This window comes from Triturus cristatus, chromosome 5_1 (assembly GCF_964204655.1).
Source record: "Triturus cristatus chromosome 5_1, aTriCri1.1, whole genome shotgun sequence".
NCBI classification, from domain to species: Eukaryota; Metazoa; Chordata; class Amphibia; order Caudata; family Salamandridae; genus Triturus; species Triturus cristatus.
This window is the reverse complement of record NC_140587.1, coordinates 926,904,373-926,926,767: the sequence shown is the minus strand read 5'-3', so window position 1 is coordinate 926,926,767 and position 22,395 is coordinate 926,904,373. Positions and strand designations below refer to the sequence as shown.

General features: G+C 47.2%; 1 protein-coding gene across 3 annotated transcripts in view; it reads left to right on the top strand.

The window, feature by feature from the left end:
* Positions 1 to 22,395, top strand: part of LOC146832689 (uncharacterized) — a 408,998-nt gene that overhangs the window by 373,843 nt on the left and 12,760 nt on the right. For all 3 annotated transcript variants that reach the window (XM_085605966.1, XM_085605965.1, XM_085605967.1), the window contains 2 exons: positions 3,978 to 4,121; positions 17,168 to 17,296. In XM_085605966.1, coding sequence (XP_085462092.1) covers positions 3,978 to 4,121; positions 17,168 to 17,296 — 273 coding nt within the window. The remainder of the gene's footprint in view (positions 1 to 3,977; positions 4,122 to 17,167; positions 17,297 to 22,395) is intronic.

The window sequence follows — 22,395 nt, the reverse complement described above, 5'->3', positions numbered from 1 at the left end:
AGATCAAGTCAAAATATGCAGCACATCAACTGAAAATCGGGGAGCACCCACATCACTTTAGAAACATAGTGAAATTTAATAAATAATTTAAGAACAAAATGACAAAACTCCAATCAGAGGAACCAGAGCTATGTAATTTTAGAGATTTAAGTGACAATAGCGCTAGAAAGCACAAAGCTCCAACTGTGGTTATCTGGTCGTGCTAGACCGGCACAAAGTCACAAGTTCAGGTTTCACCGTTATGGAGTGCTGACCAGCTACCGGGAACCAGTAGGGCCCACTAAACAAAGTACCTGAAATCCTGGTTGTGGAGGCATGCGGAGTCCATCATCAAGGATTCGTCGAGCAGCAGAGGCGATGCAAGGTCCAGTGTGGAGATGTGTCATGCAGCTGCGGTTTCAGGAAGCTGTGATGTGACGTTCTGTGTCGTCGTTGAGGATGCCGTTGATTAGAGGCTTGCGACATGAAGTCCTGCGTCGAGGATGCGTCTGTTCTGCTGTGACCACAGCTGGGCTGGCGGAGCACCTTCAAGACAACTTCCTAGGGTCCAGGACTGAGATGGCACCACTTGGGAGGGCAGGACTCACAGCTGGCAGAGTCCAGGTGCTGGGTTCAAGGTTGTTGGACTGTTCTGTCCCTGAGGCTCTGATCAGGAGGCCAGGCAGCCAGCTCTTGGAGTCACTATGATGATTCAGGGCTTAAGATGCAGGTCCAGTCCTCCTCACTCTGGCAGGAGTGCAGCAGGGCAGCAGAGTGGCTGTTCTTTTTATATCAAAGCAGCTCAGCAGTCCTGAGTCTCTCATGGGTCCAGGTGTGTACTGAAAAGTTGGGTCTGAGAGTACATTATTTATACCTGTGCACACTTTGAAGTAAGAGATGGTTCTGGATGTTTCCACCCACCTGAGATCTCAGGCATCCGCTTCCTCCCTGCCATTGCCCCCAATTTGTCTGCGGTCACAACGGACTGGTGACAAACCCTTTGTGAGTGTGTTCAGGCAGAGCCTTTGTGGTGTACAATTGTGGTAGGTGACAGTTCTTCCCCCTCGTTATGTCAGAGTGACTCGTCCTGCCAACACCTAGCCTCCCTTTGTCTCACTGTTTGGCAGCACTACACAAAGACCAACTGCCAGCTACACCTAGTCTTGTGACCCAGAAACAGGATACAGGCACCAAATGGTTAGTACAAGTAAATGACAACTTTCTAAAAGTGGCATTTTCAGAATTGAGGTAAAATCTGACTTTACCATTAAAGAGCGCTTTAACTTACAATCCCTAAGCACCCAAACTCGACCTGCGCTCCTGCTCCCAATTTAAAGTTACCACTCATTACATTTAATGAGGGAACCCAATGTTGACCTATGGTAGAGGCTAGCCAAGTTAGAGTTAAAAATGATTTTAAGAGTTATTCACAACCAGGACCTGTAAAACTTAAATGTACATGTCCAACTTTTTGAATACACTGCACCCTGCCCTCCTTGCTGTTCCAGGCATACCCTAGGGATGACTTAAATATACCAAAAAGTAAGGTTTTAGCCTGCCATTGCAGCCTATGTGTCCAGTTTTAAACAACCATTTCGACCTCCCAAAATAAACCTTTTGCCAGGCCTAAACCTTTCTTTTTAAATACATATGTCACCCCGAGGGTATGCCCTGAACTGCCCATAGGGCAGGGTACAGTGTATTTAAAATGTTGGACATGTACATGTAAGTTTTTCATGTCCTTTTAATGAAAAACTCCTAAATTAATGTTTCACTACTGTGAGGTTTATCACTCCCATAGGATAACATCTGGTTCACTTATTACATTTAATAAGCAATAGCTTTTGATTGGCAGCGTGTAGGAATGTCATGTTAGGTGTCTGAGAAATTGTATTTTAAAACCCTGTTTAATTGTAAAGTCTGATTTAAAGTTATAGTTCTGAAAATGCCACTTTTAGAAAGTTGGCATTTTCTTGTCCTCACTATTGGTTGCCTGCAGCCTGTTGGCCTTTTTGTATCCCTCTTAGACCGTTTCATAAAGGAGGGTCTCGGTGTTGGCAAAATGGGCCATCTCTGACTTAATAGGGGGGTGGAGCTGTCACCTACCACACTTTCACTTCAAAGGAACTTGCTCAGCTCACACACGAAGTCCTTCACACTAGCTTACTGTGCCCCTAGACACTGGGAACAGGGCAGGGAGGCAGGAAATTCCAGACGCCTTTGTAGAGGGAAAATCCAGACGCTTATCCCACTTCAAAGTAGGCACTGGTATAACATTTGGACACTCAGACACAACTCTTCAGGTCACTTCTGGTTCTGTGGAAGACACAGAAGAAGTACTGCTCTGCTGCCTTGCTGCTCTGCTGCAAGGACTGTTCTGCGGTCCTACTACCTTAGGAAGAAGGCCTGAATCTATAACTTGAACCTAGGACTACCATAGGGTCTCCAAGGGCTATTAGCTGGCCTCCTGTTCTGGCCTACAGGGACATAACAGCTGCTCTACCAGGACGCAACACAATGCATCTTGAAGCAAGACGGCAAATCGCAGCTCCAGTTCGATGGCCTCGCAATCACCGGCCCAGCGAGACGCGTCTCAACGCAACAACTGGTCCAGCTTGACGCATCTCAACGCAAGACTGGGCATTTCCGATTTTGACCAGTGGCTGCTCAAGCACTGACCTAGCGCACCACTTCTCTACGCTGCCAACTGGCCCAGCTCGACGAATCTCGATGCAAGACCTCGCATCATCGATGGCTCCATCGACCTCAACTCGGCATGACGCATCTCGTTGCTGCATCTCGCATCACAGCTCTCTTGACAGCTCCTCGACGCTTGCGCCGCACAGGCCAACACAAGGAATTCACATCTTGACACGTCAGGACAAAAGGTATTTTGAACAGCAGACTGAACTTAGTCCTGTATCCGGCCCTCGCTCCATCTCAGTCTTTATAACTTTGACACAGTCCACTGCAAACAGTTAACTACAATTGGCGCTTCTTGCATTTAAGTGCTATTTTTCCCCAAAACCTTTAAAACTGCATATCTCCAGTACTACTAATCGGACTTTTTTTTGTTATGCTGTCAAATCATTTATTACATTTTACTCTATTTTTCTAAATTGGTGTGCATTTTTTCGTGTTGTATTTTCACTTTATTACTACATTGCTGCATAAATACATTATACATTGCCACTAAGTTAAGCCTGATTGGATTTGTGGCAATTTTCAAGAGGGTTACGCGCAGGTTAATTTAGTGATTTTTGTATTTCACCCTGACCAGGATTGTGGCTGTTGCTTGCGTAGGATTTCATACCCATCAACCAACAACCCATTTTCTCACTTGGTGTTTCATGTCCTTGGAAATGCTTACATTGGAATTCATGAGGGGTATTTTACATTTGTCAAGTACACCCAATGATCAGGCTTGTCACATTCAATTCTTCACCTCTCAGGTGTATTATATGCAAAAAGCCATCTTTTTTTACTGCAAGACGTTTTGGTTCACCTTATTGCCAGACATATTGCTGGGGGTGTCTATGATCTGCTGTACTAATGGTTCCAAAGCGAAGGTGAGACCTTTTAGTATTCGAAGCAATGACATTTAGCAGACCCAGCAGCTGCACTTCCCCTGCTGCTGGGCGGCTGCTGGAATACATATTCTGGGCAAATGCCAGCTTAGGCAAAGCCAATAGATCTGATTTGTAACTGAAAATCAAGTCACACCTATTGACTTTACCAATATTATTTAATTTAGGGTGGGAAAAGGCAATTGTGTGGACATGGAAGCTGCGGGAAAGCTTAGAAGCAGAGTTTAGTAATTATACTAGATGAAGCTGTAAGTTTCAGAATGCTTTGTTTCACCGTGCAGTTGACTTCTGAGTACCATTAGCAATTATTGGCCTGTATAAATAGGGTATCTTCTTAAAGGTACTGAATTGTTTGTGTAAATTCAGGAGGATTTTGATACCATGATTTTGCACTTTCTATGTGGTCCACAGGGTTATGAAGCTGTGTCGCAGGACTTCACTTCTATTCGCAGAGTGAGAGGTGATAACTACTGTGCTCTGAGAGCACTACTTTTCCAGGCGATGAGTCAAACGACAGAACTGCCAGAATGGCTACAAAATCCGGATTTAATTGAGGTATGCATTTTTTGCACAATGTCCAGCAGTACAGGAGGTGTACACTAAGGAAATGTCACCAAAGACGACCACCAACTAAATGTGGACTAGACCCATAGGTCTTAGATACCTTTTAAAGGTTTGTGCACCTGTAGACCCAACCCCTACAACAACAATATCTCCATATATCCATAACACATATGTGATGTGTAAATATAAAAATCCAGGACTCTGGCATGAGGCATCCCCATACATTCAACAGTAGAGTTTAAACATTTCACTGGTATCAAACATTTCAGGATGTTAACACAAACCACATATTTGCCTTTCTCTTTAAAAGAAGCCATCTCTATGGGCTCCGACATACATTCAGCAGCACACAATACAAGACAGTGTACATTACAGTGAAACTCTTAATTCTACCAGTAACTAGTTGCCTAGCAACTACACAGAGCCCAACAACTCAATGGGTCAAAGTACTCCAAATTCACACCTCAAGATCCGGTCTTGGACTGCATTAAATGTTGCAAACCCTCTCCCAGAGTCATGTATTTGAGACCCAAGGTGACTTTGAATGCCATTTTTTAAAAGTAGGGCGAGGGTACTTCTCGGGCTTATGCTGCTCCTAGCAGCCCCCTGGAACCAGTGAAACAGTTTGTGGTTCTCCTGCTCTTCCTCAGATGCCATGAAAATATATTAAAATTAGTACCCACCGCTCTATGGGGCAGAATTTAAAAACAAGGCTGTGTTTCGCTTCCAACTGGAAGGCTTTGGTGCGGCTGCTTTGATGACCTGTCTTTTTTGACCTCTCATGTGAAGTGGCCTTGTAGGGTACCCATGCACTGTGCGGTATAGTCTGGCTCCGTGCCAGCCAAAGCACTTTCTTCATGGTGTTGGTAGGGAAGCAGTCTTTCTCTCCTGTTCCTCTCTTCCTGCTGATCTGGTCTTGTGTGACTTGGGGGAGAAGGGTAGCTTTGCTTGTGGTCTGGTGAAACCAAAATGGGCCACTCAATCAGGCTTAGGGGCTCTTGGGGCTGAATGATTGCTAGTGGCCCCTACCTCAAAGAGAGCAAGTACTAAATACGTGTGACCGTGCTTACTTTCTTGCTGATCACCATGGGGACCCATAATGGACCAGGACACCCTGCGGGTGAAACAGGAGATTACACTTGATATCTGTCTTACTCTTATGGTGCCCTTGGTCTTTGGGGCATTGTTGCAGACACTGACAGCAGAGCACCCAAGTGGGTTGATAAAATAAAGGTATCTCTGGTCCGCTCCTGAGGTTTTTTTTCCATGTGCTTCTGGTGGCACACTCCAGACACAGGAATGTTCCTAAGTAGTCTCCTTGCCCTCAAGTGTTTAGCCCTGCCTTCTGTGGAAGGCCCATTCTGTATTTTGAACACCTCTGGACAATGCTTCTTCCACCTATCAGCAGTGCATGTAAGAGGTTTTGCACCTCCTCTCTTACAGCAGTACCCCATGGTCATCAAGGCAGATCACTCTCCCTGCATGCCCTCCACCCCTTGTAGTGTGCCCGTGTGTCCAGCAGGAGCTTGTAGTACCCAGAAGAGGGACCCCCATTCTTTAGGATTCCTAGCTAGCTTTCCCTGCAGTTTCCACAAAAGGGAGGCGGGTAGCTAGTGCCACTAGCTCTGGAGATAGTCCAACAAAAGTTCAAGAAATAAGAGTCAATAACCTACCTCCCTCCACTCCTGCCTTGGGTGTATCCATGCTGTGGCTCAATCTTTGATTGTTTGTGCTTTTCAAAGGTTCTTCACTATGAAGGGATTAAGAAAATGGAGGTAAAGATTACTAGTAGGTAGGACTCCCTACCCAGTCCAGAGATGTCACTTCATCCACTAACCCTGATTTGCATTCCCAGAGAGAAACCGTCAGGCTGTCCAGCCCTCTGCACAGCATTCTGATGAGATTCAAAACTGCATTTTGTAGGGAAATAGGGAAAGACCTCTGTTCGAGGCATGTGGGCTGCTGAATTCATATCTGTGCATAGATCGCCGCCTAGTGTTGGGTCCGGATGTCTGCACGTTGTTGTCCTGGAAGAGTCTTCGAAGTATCCTTGGATAGGTGACTCCTCCCCTGGACTACAGTGCGCATGGGCATCCTCTCCATCCTCAGATTGTTTTTTTCCGCCATTGGGTTCGGATGTGCTATCTTAGCTCAAGTTAGGAAAATATTTTGTCGAGGCCAAAAGGCCTTTAGTTCGCGTCGGTACTGTTTATCGATCGGTTTTCGATACAACCTTGTGAGTTTACTAACTTTCAGCACCGACTTTTTTCGCATTTACCTGTTCATCGACTACTTCGACGATGGAATCGAGGACGCCATTCAAGAGGTGTCCGGTATGCAATGCGAAGTACCCACACATCGACGTCCACCCGGTGTGCAACAAATGCCTTTCGCCGGACCACGACGAATCGACATGCATGGCCTGTGCCCGGTTCCGTTCAAAAAAGACTCTATGGAATCGACGAGCGGCGAGACTCAAGGCGCAGCACGCGGCACCGGCCCCAGCAGACATCTTCGACGAGGCCGAAGACGTCGAAGAATTGGAAGTCTTACCCTCCAGTCCCGTTTCCGAACACGGATCCGGATCGGACGAAGTCGACGAATCACTCTTCCACAGAGGTGAAGACGACACCGAGGTAGGAGACGACGAGGAGGCCTTAGGGGCCGAAGAGAGTAGCTCCAATGATGAACAAGGCCTACCTGTTCAGACCGAAGAAGGCCCAGTTCCACGGCCTATGGCTCCGGTCGAGGGATCGCCTTCGGGCCTTACCCGAGACCCATCCCGCAGTTCTTCGGCCCCGCCCTCGGGCCCGGCCTCGGACATTCAGCGGCAGCCATTACCGCTTAAACCAGCTGGTTTCCCTTCCATAAAACCGAAACCGAAAGCTGCTCCGGTTCCAACGAAACCGAAAGTGGCGCTGGTCGGATCGAGGCCTTCCACGCCTTCGACGCCAGCGCGACGCGTCGGCACCGACCGCACCAAGAGAGACTTCGGTGCCGAACTTGAAGCGGGCGACGTCGGAGTCGACAAACGGAAAAAGGCCTTCGGCGCCGACAAACCTGCTCGGCTCCCGGCACAGACGCCACTGACACCGAGGGCTGCACCGCCTGCTGCGTCTCGCATTGCTCCCTCGACGACACCAAAGCCTCACGCATCGAAGACGTCGACGGTCATCTCCGCACCTCGACTGGATGAACCACCGGCGCCGAAAAAGTCCACGGCCGCCTCTACGAACCTGGTCGGTGCCAAAGCCTCAAAGGCGCTCCAAGTACGACCTGGTGCGACACAAAGCAGCAAAACCAAGGCTGCCCTCCAGGACCCGTCGGGTTCCGGTCCGATCGAAGCTCCAGCAGCCTCTTCGGTGCCAGCCAACATTACCTTTGGCTTGCCTCCGTCAACAATCCCGAAAATGTTCCAACTCAGGACACGGGTCACCCAGACTACGATTACACCTGCTGAGACGTCTCCGTCACGTGTCATCGACGCCAACACTGGCAGGATGATTCTCCACGAGCGAAGGATAACTTCGGAACCACCGTTGGACCCTTTCAGGATCCCACTAAAAAGGAAGCTGCCTGTAGAATCAGAACCTCTCCTTTATGAACCTTTCCACTCATCGTACCAGGATCCACAACTATTCTCCCCCACACGTTCCGACACGGATGCGTTGGAGGACTACATGGATGACCAAGTCCCCTACCATGGAGACACAGACCCTGATGACCAGCAGGACCCTGATCACACTTGGGGCGACCCTGTAGACCCAGGTGCACCTCTCGATGCACAGGACCCACAACTCTATGGGGCAAAAACATCTCCCACAGAGGATACTGCAGCCTTCAACGCTCTTATTGAACGTGCTGCCAATAACCATGGGGTGCAGCTTCACTCTGACACCGTCGAAGATGACTTTCTTATGGACACTTTCGCATCCTCAGAACGGCATGTAAAGACTCTGCCCATGTTGAAAGGAGTCCTCAAACCAGCCAAGGACATTTTCAAGGAACCCACCAGGGCACGAGTGATAAACCCCAGGATTGATAAGAAATACCGATCAGCACCTGGGGACCCTACTTACATCAGAGGCCAATTACCACTAGACTCCATTGTCGTAGCGAATGCTCGCAAGAGGGCACACTCGCAAACGACAGGTGACGCTCCTCCCCCGGACAAAGAGTCCAAGGTGTTAGAGACCTCTGGCAAGCGAGTTGCTGCCCAAGCTGCCAACATATGGCGCATAGCCAACACTCAAGCGCTCCTTGCTCGCTATGATAGAGCGCACTATGACACACTGGAGCAACTATTCCAACATCTCCCTGACCAGTTCAAGGAAGGCGCAGAAATTCTCATCAGAGAAGGACAGCTACTCACGAATGCTTCCATCAAGTGTGCACTAGATGCTGCAGACACGGCTGCCAGGGCCATAAACACAAGCGTCATGCTGCGACGACATGCCTGGTTACGAATCTCAGGATTCAAGCCTGAGGTACAAAACAATATACTCAACCAGCCTGTCAACCCCGACTATTTATTCGGGCCAGAGGTTGACACCACCCTTGAGAAGATAAAAAAGGACACGGACACTGCAAAGTCCATGGGCGCTCTCCAAACTCAGTCCTTTCGGAGCGGCTCCTTTCGTCGCCCAGGAAACAAGGGAGCAGGTAGAGGACAGGGGTCACAACAAACATATAACAAAGGCAATACACAGACCACCTACGATAAAAACACCCGGGGTGGATATCGTGGCTCCAGTACAAAGGGCAGAGGACGCGGCTACGGCAACACCAGGTCCTCCCCCAAGAACAAGCAGTGACGCCCTCTCCCTTCCTCCCGACCACATAACACCTGTCGGGGGAAGGCTACAAAGGTTCCTGTCCACGTGGAACTCCATCACCACGGACAGGTGGGTCAAAGATATTGTAAAATACGGTTACTGTCTGGAGTTAACCTCCACTCCACCCACAATACCACCAAGAAACCGTCCTATGTCCTCAGAGCACTTAACGCTCTTACAGCAAGAGGTGCAAAGTATGCTTCTAAAAGGCGCTATAGAGGTCGTACCCATCCACGAGCAGGGTACGGGGGTGTTCTCCCTCTACTTCCTAATTCCAAAAAAGGACGGGTCACTCAGACCTATATTAGACCTGAGACCCCTGAACCAGTACATTCTTTCAGAGCACTTTCACATGCTCACTCTACAGCAAGTCCTTCCGCTTCTCAAGCAGGGAGACTTCCTAGCCACACTGGACCTCAAGGATGCGTATTTCCACATACCCATCCACCCCTCACACAAAAAATACCTCAGGTTCACTGTTCAGGGGCAGCACTATCAATTCAAAGTTCTTCCCTTCGGCGTGACAACAGCGCCCAGGGTTTTCACGAAGTGCCTAGCTACGGTGGCAGCACATCTACGAAGGCAGCATATACACGTCTACCCCTACCTAGACGACTGGCTCGTTCAAGCGAAGTCAGCCCAGCAATGTGCCAGCCACATGTCCCGCACCATTCACCTTCTTCACAGTCTGGGATTCTCACTAAATTACCCAAAGTCACATCGCGCACACGTACAACAGTGCCTAGGTGCGACTATAGACACTCTGGCGGCCACAGCTCAGCCAAATTTAGTGAGGATCAACAGCATACAACTGCTGATCTCCAAGTTCAAACCCAATCACTCACTTCCAGCGCGAGTGTTTATGCAGTTAATAGGCATGATGGCCTCCTGCATCTTCATAGTCCCGCACGCGAGATTACATATGCGCCCGCTTCAGGAGTGCCTAGCACGTCAGTGGAATCAGGCTCAAGGACAGTTGAAAGACCTAGTGTTGGTGAGCGGTCGGGCATACAACTCTCTGCATTGGTGGAAACCACAAAACCTTTGCAAGGGCCGACCGTTCCAAGAGCCTGTCCCACAGATAGTACTGACAGCGGACGCGTCTCTCCAGGGATGGGGAGCTCATGTACTCCACTACACAGTGCAGGGACTATGGACGACACAACAAAAGAAGATGCACATCAACCTTCTGGAACTGATGGCAATCTTCCTGGCCATGAAGGCATTCAAAGTACATCTATGCAACAAGGTCGTGTTGATCCGGACGGACAACATGACCGCAATGTACTACATACAGAAGCAGGGAGGAACACACTCTCCACAGTTGTCTCATCTGGCTCAGAGCATGTGGAAGTGGGCCATTCAGAGGAACATGTTCCTCATGGCGGAACACCTCCCTGGCAAGGACAACCAGATGGCGGATCTGCTCAGCAGACACAGCCACCAGATGCACGAGTGGGAGTTACACCCATCAGTACTCCAACCGTACTTCCAGCAGTGGGGTCATCCGGAGATAGACCTATTCGCGACAAGCGAAAACGCAAAATGCCAAAGCTTCGCCGCCAGGTTCCCACATCCGCAGTCGCAGGGCAATGCGATATGGATGAACTGGTCCGGCAGATTTGCGTACGCTTTTCCCCCAGCGCCGTTAATACCGCTGGTGGCCCGCAAACTCAGACAACACTCCCTGACACTCGTCCTAGTTGCTCCCACGTGGGTACGCCAGCCGTGGTACACCACCTTCCTCGAACTTTCCATGGTGCCGCACCAAAGGCTGCGGATCAAACCCGCGCATTTGACGCAGAACCATGGAGAGATTCAGCACCCAGATCCGCAACAGCTGAACCTGGCGATCTGGCTCCTGAAGTCCTAGAGTTTGGCTATCTCAACCTGCCACCTGACTGTATGGACATCATCAAGGAGGCCAGAAGAGCCACTACAAGGGCTTGCTATGCAGCCAAATGGAAAAGGTTTGTCATTTATTGCGGTAATAATGACATTAACCCGCTGGACGCATCCATCCAAAACATCATCTGTTACCTCTTACACCTATACCGATGCAATCTGGCGTACACCTCTATACGTGTCCATTTGACCGCAATATCAGCCTATCTGCAAACCAGGCAGCACCTCTCACTATTCAGAGTGCCTGCCATCAAAGCATTCTTGGAGGGACTCAAACGAGTCATTCCACCAAGCCACCCACCGGCTCCAATGTGGAACCTCAACTTGGTCCTCACACGCCTGATGGGTCCACCCTTTGAACCTCTACACTCATGCGAGATTCAATTCCTTACCTGGAAAGTAGCCTTCCTGGTAGCGATCACTTCCTTAAGAAGAGTTAGTGAACTCCAGGCACTAACCGTTCAAGAGCCATTTATACAGGTTCACGCCAACAGGGTCGTACTACGTACCAACCCCAAATTCATGCCCAAAGTAATATCGCAGTTCCACATGAATCAAACTATTGAACTGCCCGTTTTCTTCCAAAACCCACAAACTGTCGCAGAAAGGGCACTACATACACTAGATGTACGGAGGGCCCTCATGTACTACATCGACAGGACTAAACCCTTCAGGAAGACAAAACAACTGTTCGTTGCCTTTGCCCCACACCACAAAGGTAACGCCATCTCCAAAGCAGGGATAGCCAGATGGATAGTTAAGTGTATTCAAATCTGTTATCAAAAGGCAAAACGCACATTAACTATTCCACCACGAGCCCACTCAACACGCAAGTTGGGGGCTTCCATGGCTTTTCTAGGAAATATTCCCCTGCATGATATATGCAGAGCAGCCACATGGTCCACTACACACACATTTACAAAACACTATTGTGTAGATGTGCAGTCAAAACAGCAGGCAGCTGTAGGACAGGCTGTTCTCAAAACACTTTTTCAGACCGCTGCAGCTGGCACTGGTAGCCGCCGCTAATAGAGGGCACTGCTATGTATTCTATGCACAGATATGAATTCAGCAGCCCACATGCCTCGAACTGAATATGCTACTTACCAGTATGCATCTGTTCTTGGCATGTAGGGCTGCTGACATTCATATCGCCCTCCCTCCTCCCCGGCGCCTGTAGCAGCTGCAGCTCTCAGAATTACTGTATAGCATGGTCATCACTTTCTGTATCTACTCCATCACTGCCACAATGGCGAAAAACAATCTGAGGATGGAGAGGATGCCCATGCGCACTGTAGTCCAGGGGAGGAGTCACCTATCCAAGGATACTTCGAAGACTCTTCCAGGACAACAACGTGCAGACATCCGGACCCAACACTAGGCGGCGATCTATGCACAGATATGAATGTCAGCAGCCCTACATGCCAAGAACAGATGCATACTGGTAAGTAGCATATTCATCTCTTCGCCAGATTCCTCCTAGTCAGATCTAGCTTCTTCCCTTCACAATCTCTCTCAAAGAAAACCCTGCTGTTGACTGGCACCAGAGACCTGCCTTTTCTCTCTCTCTCTCTCTTGCCTCTCTCTCTTGCCTCTCGCTCTCGCTCTCTCTTTCGCTCGCTCGCTCTCGCTCTCGCTCTCTCTCGCTCTCTCTCGCTCTTTCTCGCTCTCTGGTCTTTTTCTGCTCTCTCTCCCTTCCCCCCCCCCCCCCCCCCCCACTCCTTCACGTGGAACCTGCTAGTGCGGGGAAGGCGAATTCCTCAGGATGAATGTATTGTTATGAGATAACTATATAGAGAATAAATTAACTCTTTATATGTATTGAGTTCCCATATTTTTGTCTTCCTACTTTATGCTAAACAAAAGTTATGATTTAAGAGTATTTTGTTCAAAGTGATAGAACAGTTGCATATGATTCGTAATTGAGTTAGAAGGCCTACGTAGGTCATAACAAATTTGTTTGGGGTCTCATCTGCCACAGAGTTACTTACCCGTGCACAGATGTCAGACTGAGTAAGACAACCATGTACCTCACACAGCCTGGACATATCTACACACAACTGAACACATTTTCATGTATAACAAACGCAGCATCACTTCCCCCAAGTGCACAGCAGGGCCCATATTTTAAAAGGTGGGTACTGCCCATTACAGTTAAAAATAATTTTCATTAAAAGACAATAGTTAGTGAGACTCCAGGCGGGAGAATTACTTGCAACAGAGGTCCAAAGACCTGAGGTCCAAAAGTAAGATACATGCTAGAACCCACTTAATGACAGTAATTGTTACAATTGTATATTCTCAAATATCTCGCTCGTTCATCTCAGAAAAATAGTCTACTGCTTTTGTGAGTATATTTATTCATTATATCAGTCTGTAATTAGTTTGCACAATATTATACTGAAGCTATAGTAGAGAGCTCTAATAGGTTACAGTGCTAGTGTTGTGTATTAATGAGAAGCAAGTGAGACACATTCGAAGTTCATGTTGCTATTTTACCAGCTATGAGATTTAACACATTTATGGTAGGGTGATGGAAATGTACAACACATGAAGGTTTCATTCTGCTGTTTTTTGTTAATGCAGATTTTGAAACCTATTTGAGAAAGTGTGTGCAGCACTTTGTTCTTTTGTGATATGTGGCACGCAGTTTTAAAAGTCTAAAGTTAATCAGACCGTTCTTATTCTATATCCCACATCCAATTTGTGCTTGTTTCCTTAGACTATCCATCCCCTGTCATTTAATGCTCCCTCTATTTCAAAATCCGAAAATAGAAACATATTTGAACACAACGAAGGGTTCTTTAGTCTTCCAATTTTAATTTCAAATGCGTATATTATGTTGGGGGATAGAAAGGTGTCTGCAGATTATTCTCTGTCCAAAGTGAATAGTTATGAGCTTAAGATGGTGGGGGGAGGGTCAGCCCCTTCAAAACATAGGAAGTGGGGACGTATAGGTTATTTTTTTGCTTTTCCCATTACTTTTTTCAGTACCTTTATTTTGCACATTGCCTCAAAAAATGCACTGGTTTTAAAATAATTGGTATTGGAAATAAAATGCAAGAAAATCTGTGAGTGTGCTCTTGCTATTCCGAGCATTAGTTTGAGTTTCTATTCTTCATTTTCAACAATTGTTTATTAATTTGCCATGGATGTATTTTGTGGTGATTTCTTCCTTGGAGATGTTTAATTTTGTTGTCTAAGAAGTGCTTAAACCATTGTCTCCTGTAAACCTGCACTGACTGTGAGATTTGTTCGAGGCAAATATTTATGTATGACAGTGTTATGTTATGTATTAAGTGTACTTGTAAAATGTGCATCACCATGTCCTGACTGGAGGACTCTGCAGTTCACATCATTTGGCTTGGATTTGTAGGGGGTAGGCTGACTTTATGCATGCGTCCTGTAAGGAAAGAGATGGGCCACTTAAGCGCTGTCCCGCAAATTCCTAACTTGTGTAGGCGTTGGATGAGGATCAGGTCGGTGACTGTGTCAAAAGCCACGGATAGTCAAGAGAATAAGGGCTGTGTTGTCAGCTGCGTCCATGATGTTTGTCGTCCATAGCGGCTGTGAGGGCAGTTTTAGTGCTATGATTTTGTCTGAATCCTGATTGGGATGGTCCTGGAGCTGATTTTTGTCCAGGTGGTTATTAATGAGTCTTTCAAAGAACTTTACTGGATAGGGTTGCAATGAAGGTTGCCTTTTAGCAAGCTGGTGAGGACGGGTTCCAGGAGTGCTGTCTTCAAGTAGGGCTGCCGGAGTAGGAGGGTGCGATTTGGGACACAAAGTTGTCTTCAATAGTGCTTATCTTGTCACACAGGAAGAGCAAGCTAGGAGCAGTGATTCTGAGAGAGATTGGTTGTGGTGGAGCTTGTGGTATGCGTGGTGAATTCCTTTATAGTTGAGATTTTCTTTGAACTGTTGGTGTCGTGTTTTATCCGTTGCGGCAGGGCTAAGTGGTTGGTGGCTTTCAAATCTTGGTGGTATTGCTGGGAGATTGATTTGAAAGTTTGCTTGTTGAGGTTGTTCTTTGAGAGTTTACATCTGTGCTCGAGTTGCTGCCAGTGCTGCTTGGTGAATCGAAGGTCGCTGTTGTACCAGCTTGCTTGAGATCTGGTCCTTTTGTTGGACATGCTCTTAAGAAGTACCAAGATGTCTGCACAGGTTGTGAATTTGGTGATGGCATGAGCGAGGTTGCTTTAATGCAGAGGACGGTGGTGTTTGGGTTCTTTGACAAATTTCTTCTGTGATAGTGTTCCAGTTGTGGCGGGCGGTCTTGGGTGCAATGACTCTTTGTTGGTGATCAAACTGCAGGTTGAAGTGAACGAGCAAACGATCAATCCAAGTGAGGTAGGAGGGTATGTTCACCGAGATGTCGTAGAAGTTGGTGAAGATGGGGTCTAGCAAGTGTCCAGCAATGTGGTGGGGTCCTTCTTGAGTTAGGAGAGTTCAAGTATTTTGAGGCCTATCAGGACATTGGTGGTGTTAGGGTCGGAGAAGTCTTAAAGGTAGAAATTTAGGTCAACAAGCCGAATGAAAGGGCTGAGGAGTGGAGTGGAGTGGAGTGGAGTGGAGTGGAGTGGAGTGGAGGGAAGGGAAGCAGTGATTTCTGTGATGAGTTTATAAATTTTACTTCTTTTCCTGGTGGCCAGTAGAGCAGGGCACCTTGCAGGGTGGTGGTGTTAGCGATGTTGAATTTGAACCTAGGTGTTCCAGTTTGTCCCATGCATTGGTGAGTGAGCAGCAGATGTGTTCCTTGTAGATAATTGTTATTCCTCTGCCGAGTTTTTTGGTCCTGTCCGCTGAGCTTGTGTCTCAGGGGCTTACCTGTGATGATGTCGGGGGATGATGTTGGTTTGAGCCAGGTCTCTTTGAGGAAGAGTAGGTCTGGGGAGAGGTTGTATAAAAGGCCCCAGATTTCAACATCATGTTAGGTGAGGGAGCGGGTGTTGAGCTGGGGCAGGTCAGTTGGAATTGAGTGTGGTGTGTCTCTTCTGTTGATGGTTGTAGGAATGCAAGTTTTGTGAGAGGGTGCTGAGTGCTAGTGGTGTCCCAAGAGAAGTGGTAGGCAGAGCAGGAGAATGCAAATTTGGTGTTAATCAGGGCTGTCTCTGTGGAGAGATGCGTCTGGGACCCAACGTTGAGGATGGTGGTGAAATCGTGTTTTGGGCTGCTCTGCAATGACGAGCGACCAGGGAGTTCTAGCGGGAGATGGGCACGGATGGCCTCATACTGGCTTGCCTTTGGTGCCCCTTTGACATGCCAGCGGTGCTCCTGCTGGTCATATCCACCATTAAAAAGTGGGAGGAGAGCAGTGGGAAAGTGGGTGTGGCTAAATGGAGCTGGGCGTGCAGTGGCAGTCATGCGTAAGGCGGTGGTAGAAAAAGGACCAGGTCAAAGCCCAGCACAGGGGTGTACGAAGGTGGGTAAAGCAGTGACATGCAGCAAAGGGGCACAAAAGAAGAAAAATGAAAGGGAGGCATAGGTGGTGGCAGAACAAAGCAAAAAAAGCTGCAGAAAGTGCACAAAAGAGGTGGGCAAAACTTGTGAGTGAGTGGGGGAGCACAAAAAGTAGTAAAAAGCAGCAAAATACTCAAAAAAGGAAAGCGAATGGTAAAGTACATAAAAGGAGAGAGATGGCTAAAAAGTGTCAGTGAGAGAATTGGGGAGCGAATAGAGAGGCAGAACATGGCAAAATGTTTTCAAAAGAAATAAAGAGAAAGGCAAAGGAGAGGGAAGTGGAGGAGCGGAAAGAAAGGGAAAAAGTGCTAAAAGAGACTGGAAAGAAATGGGAGAGGGAGGAGTGCAAGTGAAGAAGAAGAAAAGGGAAGAAAGTGCATCCTGCGTAAAAAGGTGAGATAGTCAAAAAGAACTGTCCGAGTGAGTCTGGGCCTCAGGAGCAGCAGAACAGCGAAGCTGACCCCAGATGTCCAAGGCGATCAGGTCAGGAGGTTAGGCAGGGACAGTCAGTTCCTTCTCAATTAATTGTTAGTTGTTCCTGAGAGCCTGGTGGCATTTGTTCCCCAATTCTATCTGGTATTTTCTTCATTTGTTGCATCATGTATTACTGTTCCTCGAGATCCTGGCATCTACTGAAGTATGTTTTCTATTCCTACAAAGAAAACAAAAAAAGGCAATTGCACTAACATTCATGTACTTCTTTTTGATGCTGTCAGTTTTAATCCATGAATGGTCAGTCTTTCTCTTCTGTCTGTTATAGAGTTGTATATTTGTGGGGATTTGTGCATAATGGCTTTCAAACTAGTGGCTAATTGTTTTCTTCTCCCCTACATATAGATGCCAGCTAAGCTAATGAGCACGTATAACTGGATCAAGCAGTGGAAACTTCGGTACAGTTTTGATGAAGAACAAATAAATCCCCATCTTGAGCAAATCAGGGAGAATCTGGAATTGCTAAAGGAAAAGGTGTGTATTGAATCCATGTTCAGGAAATATTTATTGTGTAGATTTACATTTAACAACAGATCTGCATTCCAAAGTTGGCCCATTTGGTATGTGTCTATAATATATATTCACTGAAAAAAACCATAGGTTTCAGGCATGTTATAGTTAGGAATTAGCATTTAAAAAACCTTAAAAATTCACTGAACAAACCATAGGTTTCAGGGGTGTTATAGTGAGCTGGACTTTTCACTCGTACAAAACCATTGAAATTCCCCCGTTCTAGTTAGTTCAGCTAACTAAAACTAGCGCGCCCGCAATGCACTGCTGATGACGTCACATATTCCATCACTCATGACATGGTCAGTGACATCACTGATGACATCACTGATGACATCATCCAGTGAATGTGTGTTTTTCTGAAAATTACAAATGTTTTATATATGTATATCTCCAGGTCGATAGAAGAATAAATGGGTATATAAGTGTCTAAATGGATGATTTGTTTTTGAAAAATTGATTGTATAACTGACTGATTAAGTGTATCTTAGTGAATACATGGCTTAGTGAGTAATGTTTAAATATGTAAATATCTGTATCAGTCTCTCACTTTGTGTATACGTGGCTGCATGGGTTGGTGAGTAGCTACATGAGTGTCTATATAGGTTATTAGTTGGTTTTTTGAGCATCAGTATGAGTGTCTGTATGGTTCGGTGGGGGGTATTACGTAGTGCATAGGTGCATGAATGAGTGACTCACTGTTTGTATGTGTTGAAGACATCATGTGTGCAGGACTGTATGGGTGGATGAGTGTGTGCATGGGTGTGTTAGTGAGTGAATAACTGTCTCAACAGTGCCTTTATGAGTAACTACATACGTTTTAAACTAGTATATGTGACTATTGGTGTATATAAGTGAGTATATGTGAGAGTGAGAGATTGAAAGAGTTCCTTTATGAATAAGTATATGTTTCTATAAGTGACTGTTTAAAAGACTAAGTATGTGTAAGTTTCTGTAGAAGTAAGTGTGGTGGTGTGTGTATAACTGTATATGCAAGTAAATGGATGTTTGATTCTTTATTAGCATGAGTGACTATGTGTGAGTAACTATGGATGAGTGGTGTTGTGTAACAGGATGTATAGGTGTATGAGTACATATGAGTGAGTACATGTATGAGTGACTGTATAGGACTGTTGGTGAATGAGTTGATGTGTATGTGAATCTTAGAATTACTGAATAGGTTGTTGTAACTGGTATTGGTATGTCCATTGTTTTGAAAATTTTAGTTTCTATTTTTGAATGTGTATCAAAGGTTATATTAGGGGGAGAGGAGGTCTGCCACTCTATCACAAGGATGATGTCATCAGTGATGTCATTTGAGATGTCATCAGTGATGTCATGAGTGATGTCACTGACCATGTCATGAGTGATGTAATATGTGACGTCATCAGCAGTGCATTGCGGGCGCGTGAGTTATAGTTAGCTGAACTAACTATAACGGGGGAATTTCAATGGTTTTGTACGAGTGAAAAGTCCAGCTAACTATAACGCCCCTGAAACATATGGTTTTTTCAGTGAATTTCAAAGGTTTTTTAAAAGCTATTTTCTAACTATGCCTACAGAGATAGGACATGTGAAGAAAGAAGAAAAAAACGCACAGAAAGAAAAAAAAGAAATACAGAAAGAAGCAATAGAAGTCCTCAAAGACGAAGAAAAGTGCAGGAAGAAGGATAACGTGCAGAAAGAACAAACAGAAGAGCAGAAAGAAGCCTTGTTGCAAAATCATCCTGTACCCTCAACTTTTTCAGACGGATACTGGTGGTAACTGAGTCTGACTAACCAGTCCTAGAGCCAGTGCTATGTTAAAAGACACTCCGAATACAGTGAAAACACCTACAACACTATGCGTTGGGGTCCCCCTGTGATTAGCATGACCTCCTCTGTAAGCCCCTAGTATATAATGGGGCAGGGGATTAAAACTACCTCTTAAAATGCGCCACAGGGCGTGTTTGCACACGTCACCTTAGGCCCCGTCCCCTCCCTTCCCCACAGTGTAAACCCGCCCTGTGGCAGTTTTAAGTTAGGAGATTAAGTCCCCTTGAATCCTGAGGGGCAAAATAGCCCACTAGGTACGTCCAGTAAGTGCCATTGCAGAGAGGTGTAAAAGGGGGCACGGCCTGCACCGCCTGTCTGCAACGCAGAGCAGTGGCGCTTACTGGAAGCACCTGGTGGGCAAGTTGGCCCCCAGGGTCCCTAAGGATTGAAAGGGAATTATTTCCCCAACTTAAAACGCGCCACGTCACCTCAGGCCCCGTCCCCTCCCTTCACCACTGTGTAAACGCACCCTGTGGCCGTTTTAAGTTGGGAGATTAAGTCCCCTTGAATCCTAAGGGTCCCTAGGGTTCAACTAGCCCACTAGGTACCTCCAAATAGCGCCACAGAGCTGCGTTGCATAGAGGTGTTAAAATGGGCGCGGCCTCAGAACACCTGTCTGCAACGTAGCTTCCTGGCGCATACTGGAGATACCTGTTGGGCTAGTTGGCCCTCAGGGACCCTCAGTATTGAAGGGGAATTGATTCCCCAACTTACAACTGACCAGGGGGCGCGTTTGCAGAGTGCTGCAAGGAGGTGGCGTGGCCTCCAGCGCGATGCCGGTCTTTTATTTATTTATTTATTTTTAAGAAGGAGGGCTGTGTGGCCCCCCTTCTTTTTCTAATTTATTGGCCCTGGGGACCCCATCCCCCAGGGCCTGCACCCTAATATTTTTTGTTGAAAAAAATAAATTTGGAAGGGGGCTGCGTGGCCCCCCTCCGAAGGCCTTAATCGGCCCCGGGGACCCCATCCCCCTGGTCATGGCCTTTTTTTTTTTTTTTTTTTACATTCTTTAGGAGGGGGGCTGCGTTGCCCTCCTCCTCAGTCCACTTATGGCCCCAGGGACCCCATCCCCCGGGGCCGGCCTTTGTTTTTTATTATTTAAAAAATATATATATTTATAGAAACACCTAGGACATGCTGGACAAACCGTATGTACCAATCACCATGACAATTTGCGTGATATTCATTAAAAGGCGACTATGCATACAATGAATCCACGTGGAATGTATTTACACCACTAGTGAAGCTCTGACGTGTCTGACGCCCTACCGTGCCTAATCCCGGCACCCCCGCCGGTGGGTACTCTCCAAGTAGGCACCCTTATCGTTTATTTATACAAACATGGTTAGCTATTGATGGGCACATTTAATACACACGCACACCAAGCCATTCAAAGGGGATTCAACAAAAATTCGACCAAACTATGCAAGAAACCCCCCTCACGGTTAATAAAACACACATCCACCGCCGGATGTGTAATACTTTTTATTTTACTCTCTGGAAAGGAGACAAACCTCACTTGAGAGTCACAGCGTGCTCCTGGCTGAGCCCAATGCTGTGTTACACCCACCAGTGCCCGCCGAGTGCCACACACCTCTGTGTTGTATTCTACCAGCTAGTGCGTATGCTATGACACTCTGAAGCCCATGTGCACTGTAACACCACCCCGTGAATGTCATGCCACACTTGCCTTCGCATGGGTTATATTGCCCCATCTAACGTTCCTTCCTTGATGCCGATGTTATAACGCACAGCGCTATGCCATACATATTACAATCTGGGATCCATATCTTTGTCACAGTGCATATGCAACGTTACACTCCCCAGCACATATTTTATATTACAACTTTAGAGACTAGTTAGGTTACACAACACTGCCCTGTGCATATTACACTCCAAGGCGCATATCGCATAGCACGCGCTAGTGCTTGTGCTATCTCGCGCTCTCGAGTGAATCTGTCATTGCGCACAATGTATTGCATATTATATTTCACGCCCCGGTTCATCTTATATCGCACTTTTTGGTGCATAGTTTATACCATATACTATATCTAGTTTTCATTTTCAATCGTGCTCTCAGGACTATGTGCTATATAACACTGCGTCCACCTACCCTTTTCACTGGCATTACATTTTGCGATGGGGGGGTGGAGGGTCAGGAGGTGTGTATGCCAAGTGAGCCCAGAGTCACAGTCACAAAAGTACTCTTCTTCCTAGATAAAAGTGAGATTATGCTGCACACTCATTTTAAAAACAAAGTTCCTAATACCCACCTTCTCTGAACAGTTAGTTTGCTGCCCCATCCACCTCCTCCCTATCCTCTGTTGTCTGAATCCATGGACTAGCTTCCTCCCTCCTGCCATGCATGGTCTGATGTGCTGCCACTGCCCTCCATTTAGCATGATGTACCAGTCCGCTCCTCCTGCCCTCCATTGCCCAATTATATGCTCCATCATTGACCTCCTGCTTAGCCTCTGTGCTTAGCTTGCTGCCCCTATTCTCCTTTCCCCTGCCCTCCAATGTCTTTGTGCATGCCCCTGCTCCATCCTTTTTGCCCACCATGTTCCATGGACCTGCCACTCCTATCTACTCTGAGTGTTCTGTTGAGCTGCCACTCCCCTCCCACCTGCCTATCATTGTCAGATGACTGTAACCTGTCCCTGCCACCTCCACCCTGCCTGTCCACATGCCATGCCCCTATCCCATTCCTCCTGTCCTCCATGGTCCATTTTACTGCCACACCCTTCTGCCCTCCCTGGTCTGTTGTGCTGCAACTGCTCCTCCTGCCTGCCCCGCGCGGTCTGTTGTGAGGCCCCTTCCCCTGAACTCTCTTGTCTGGGCCCAGGTCCTGACCCTCCCTTCTATTCTCCATGGTCCTCTTTGCATGCCCCTGCACCCTCCTTCTTGCTCATCATAGCCATTGTGCTGCCACAAACCCTCCCGCTTGCCATGCATGGTCTTCTGTGCTGCCATGGCCCATCCCACCTTCCCTGTGTGGTCAGCTAGCTGCCCCTGACCCCCTCCCACTTTCCCTCCATGGTCTGTGTGTATGCCATCATAGTCTCACTGTTGCTCTCCATGGTTGTCTTGTTTCTAGTGCCCACCCTGCCTGACCTCCATGGTCATCTTGCTGCTCCTGCCCTGCCCCCTTGCCCCCAGCCCCCAGCCCTCTGTTTCCATGTGCAGACCCCTATTCCCTCCCTCCTGGCTTGTCTGTTCCATTGTAATGCCCCTGATCCGTCCCTCCT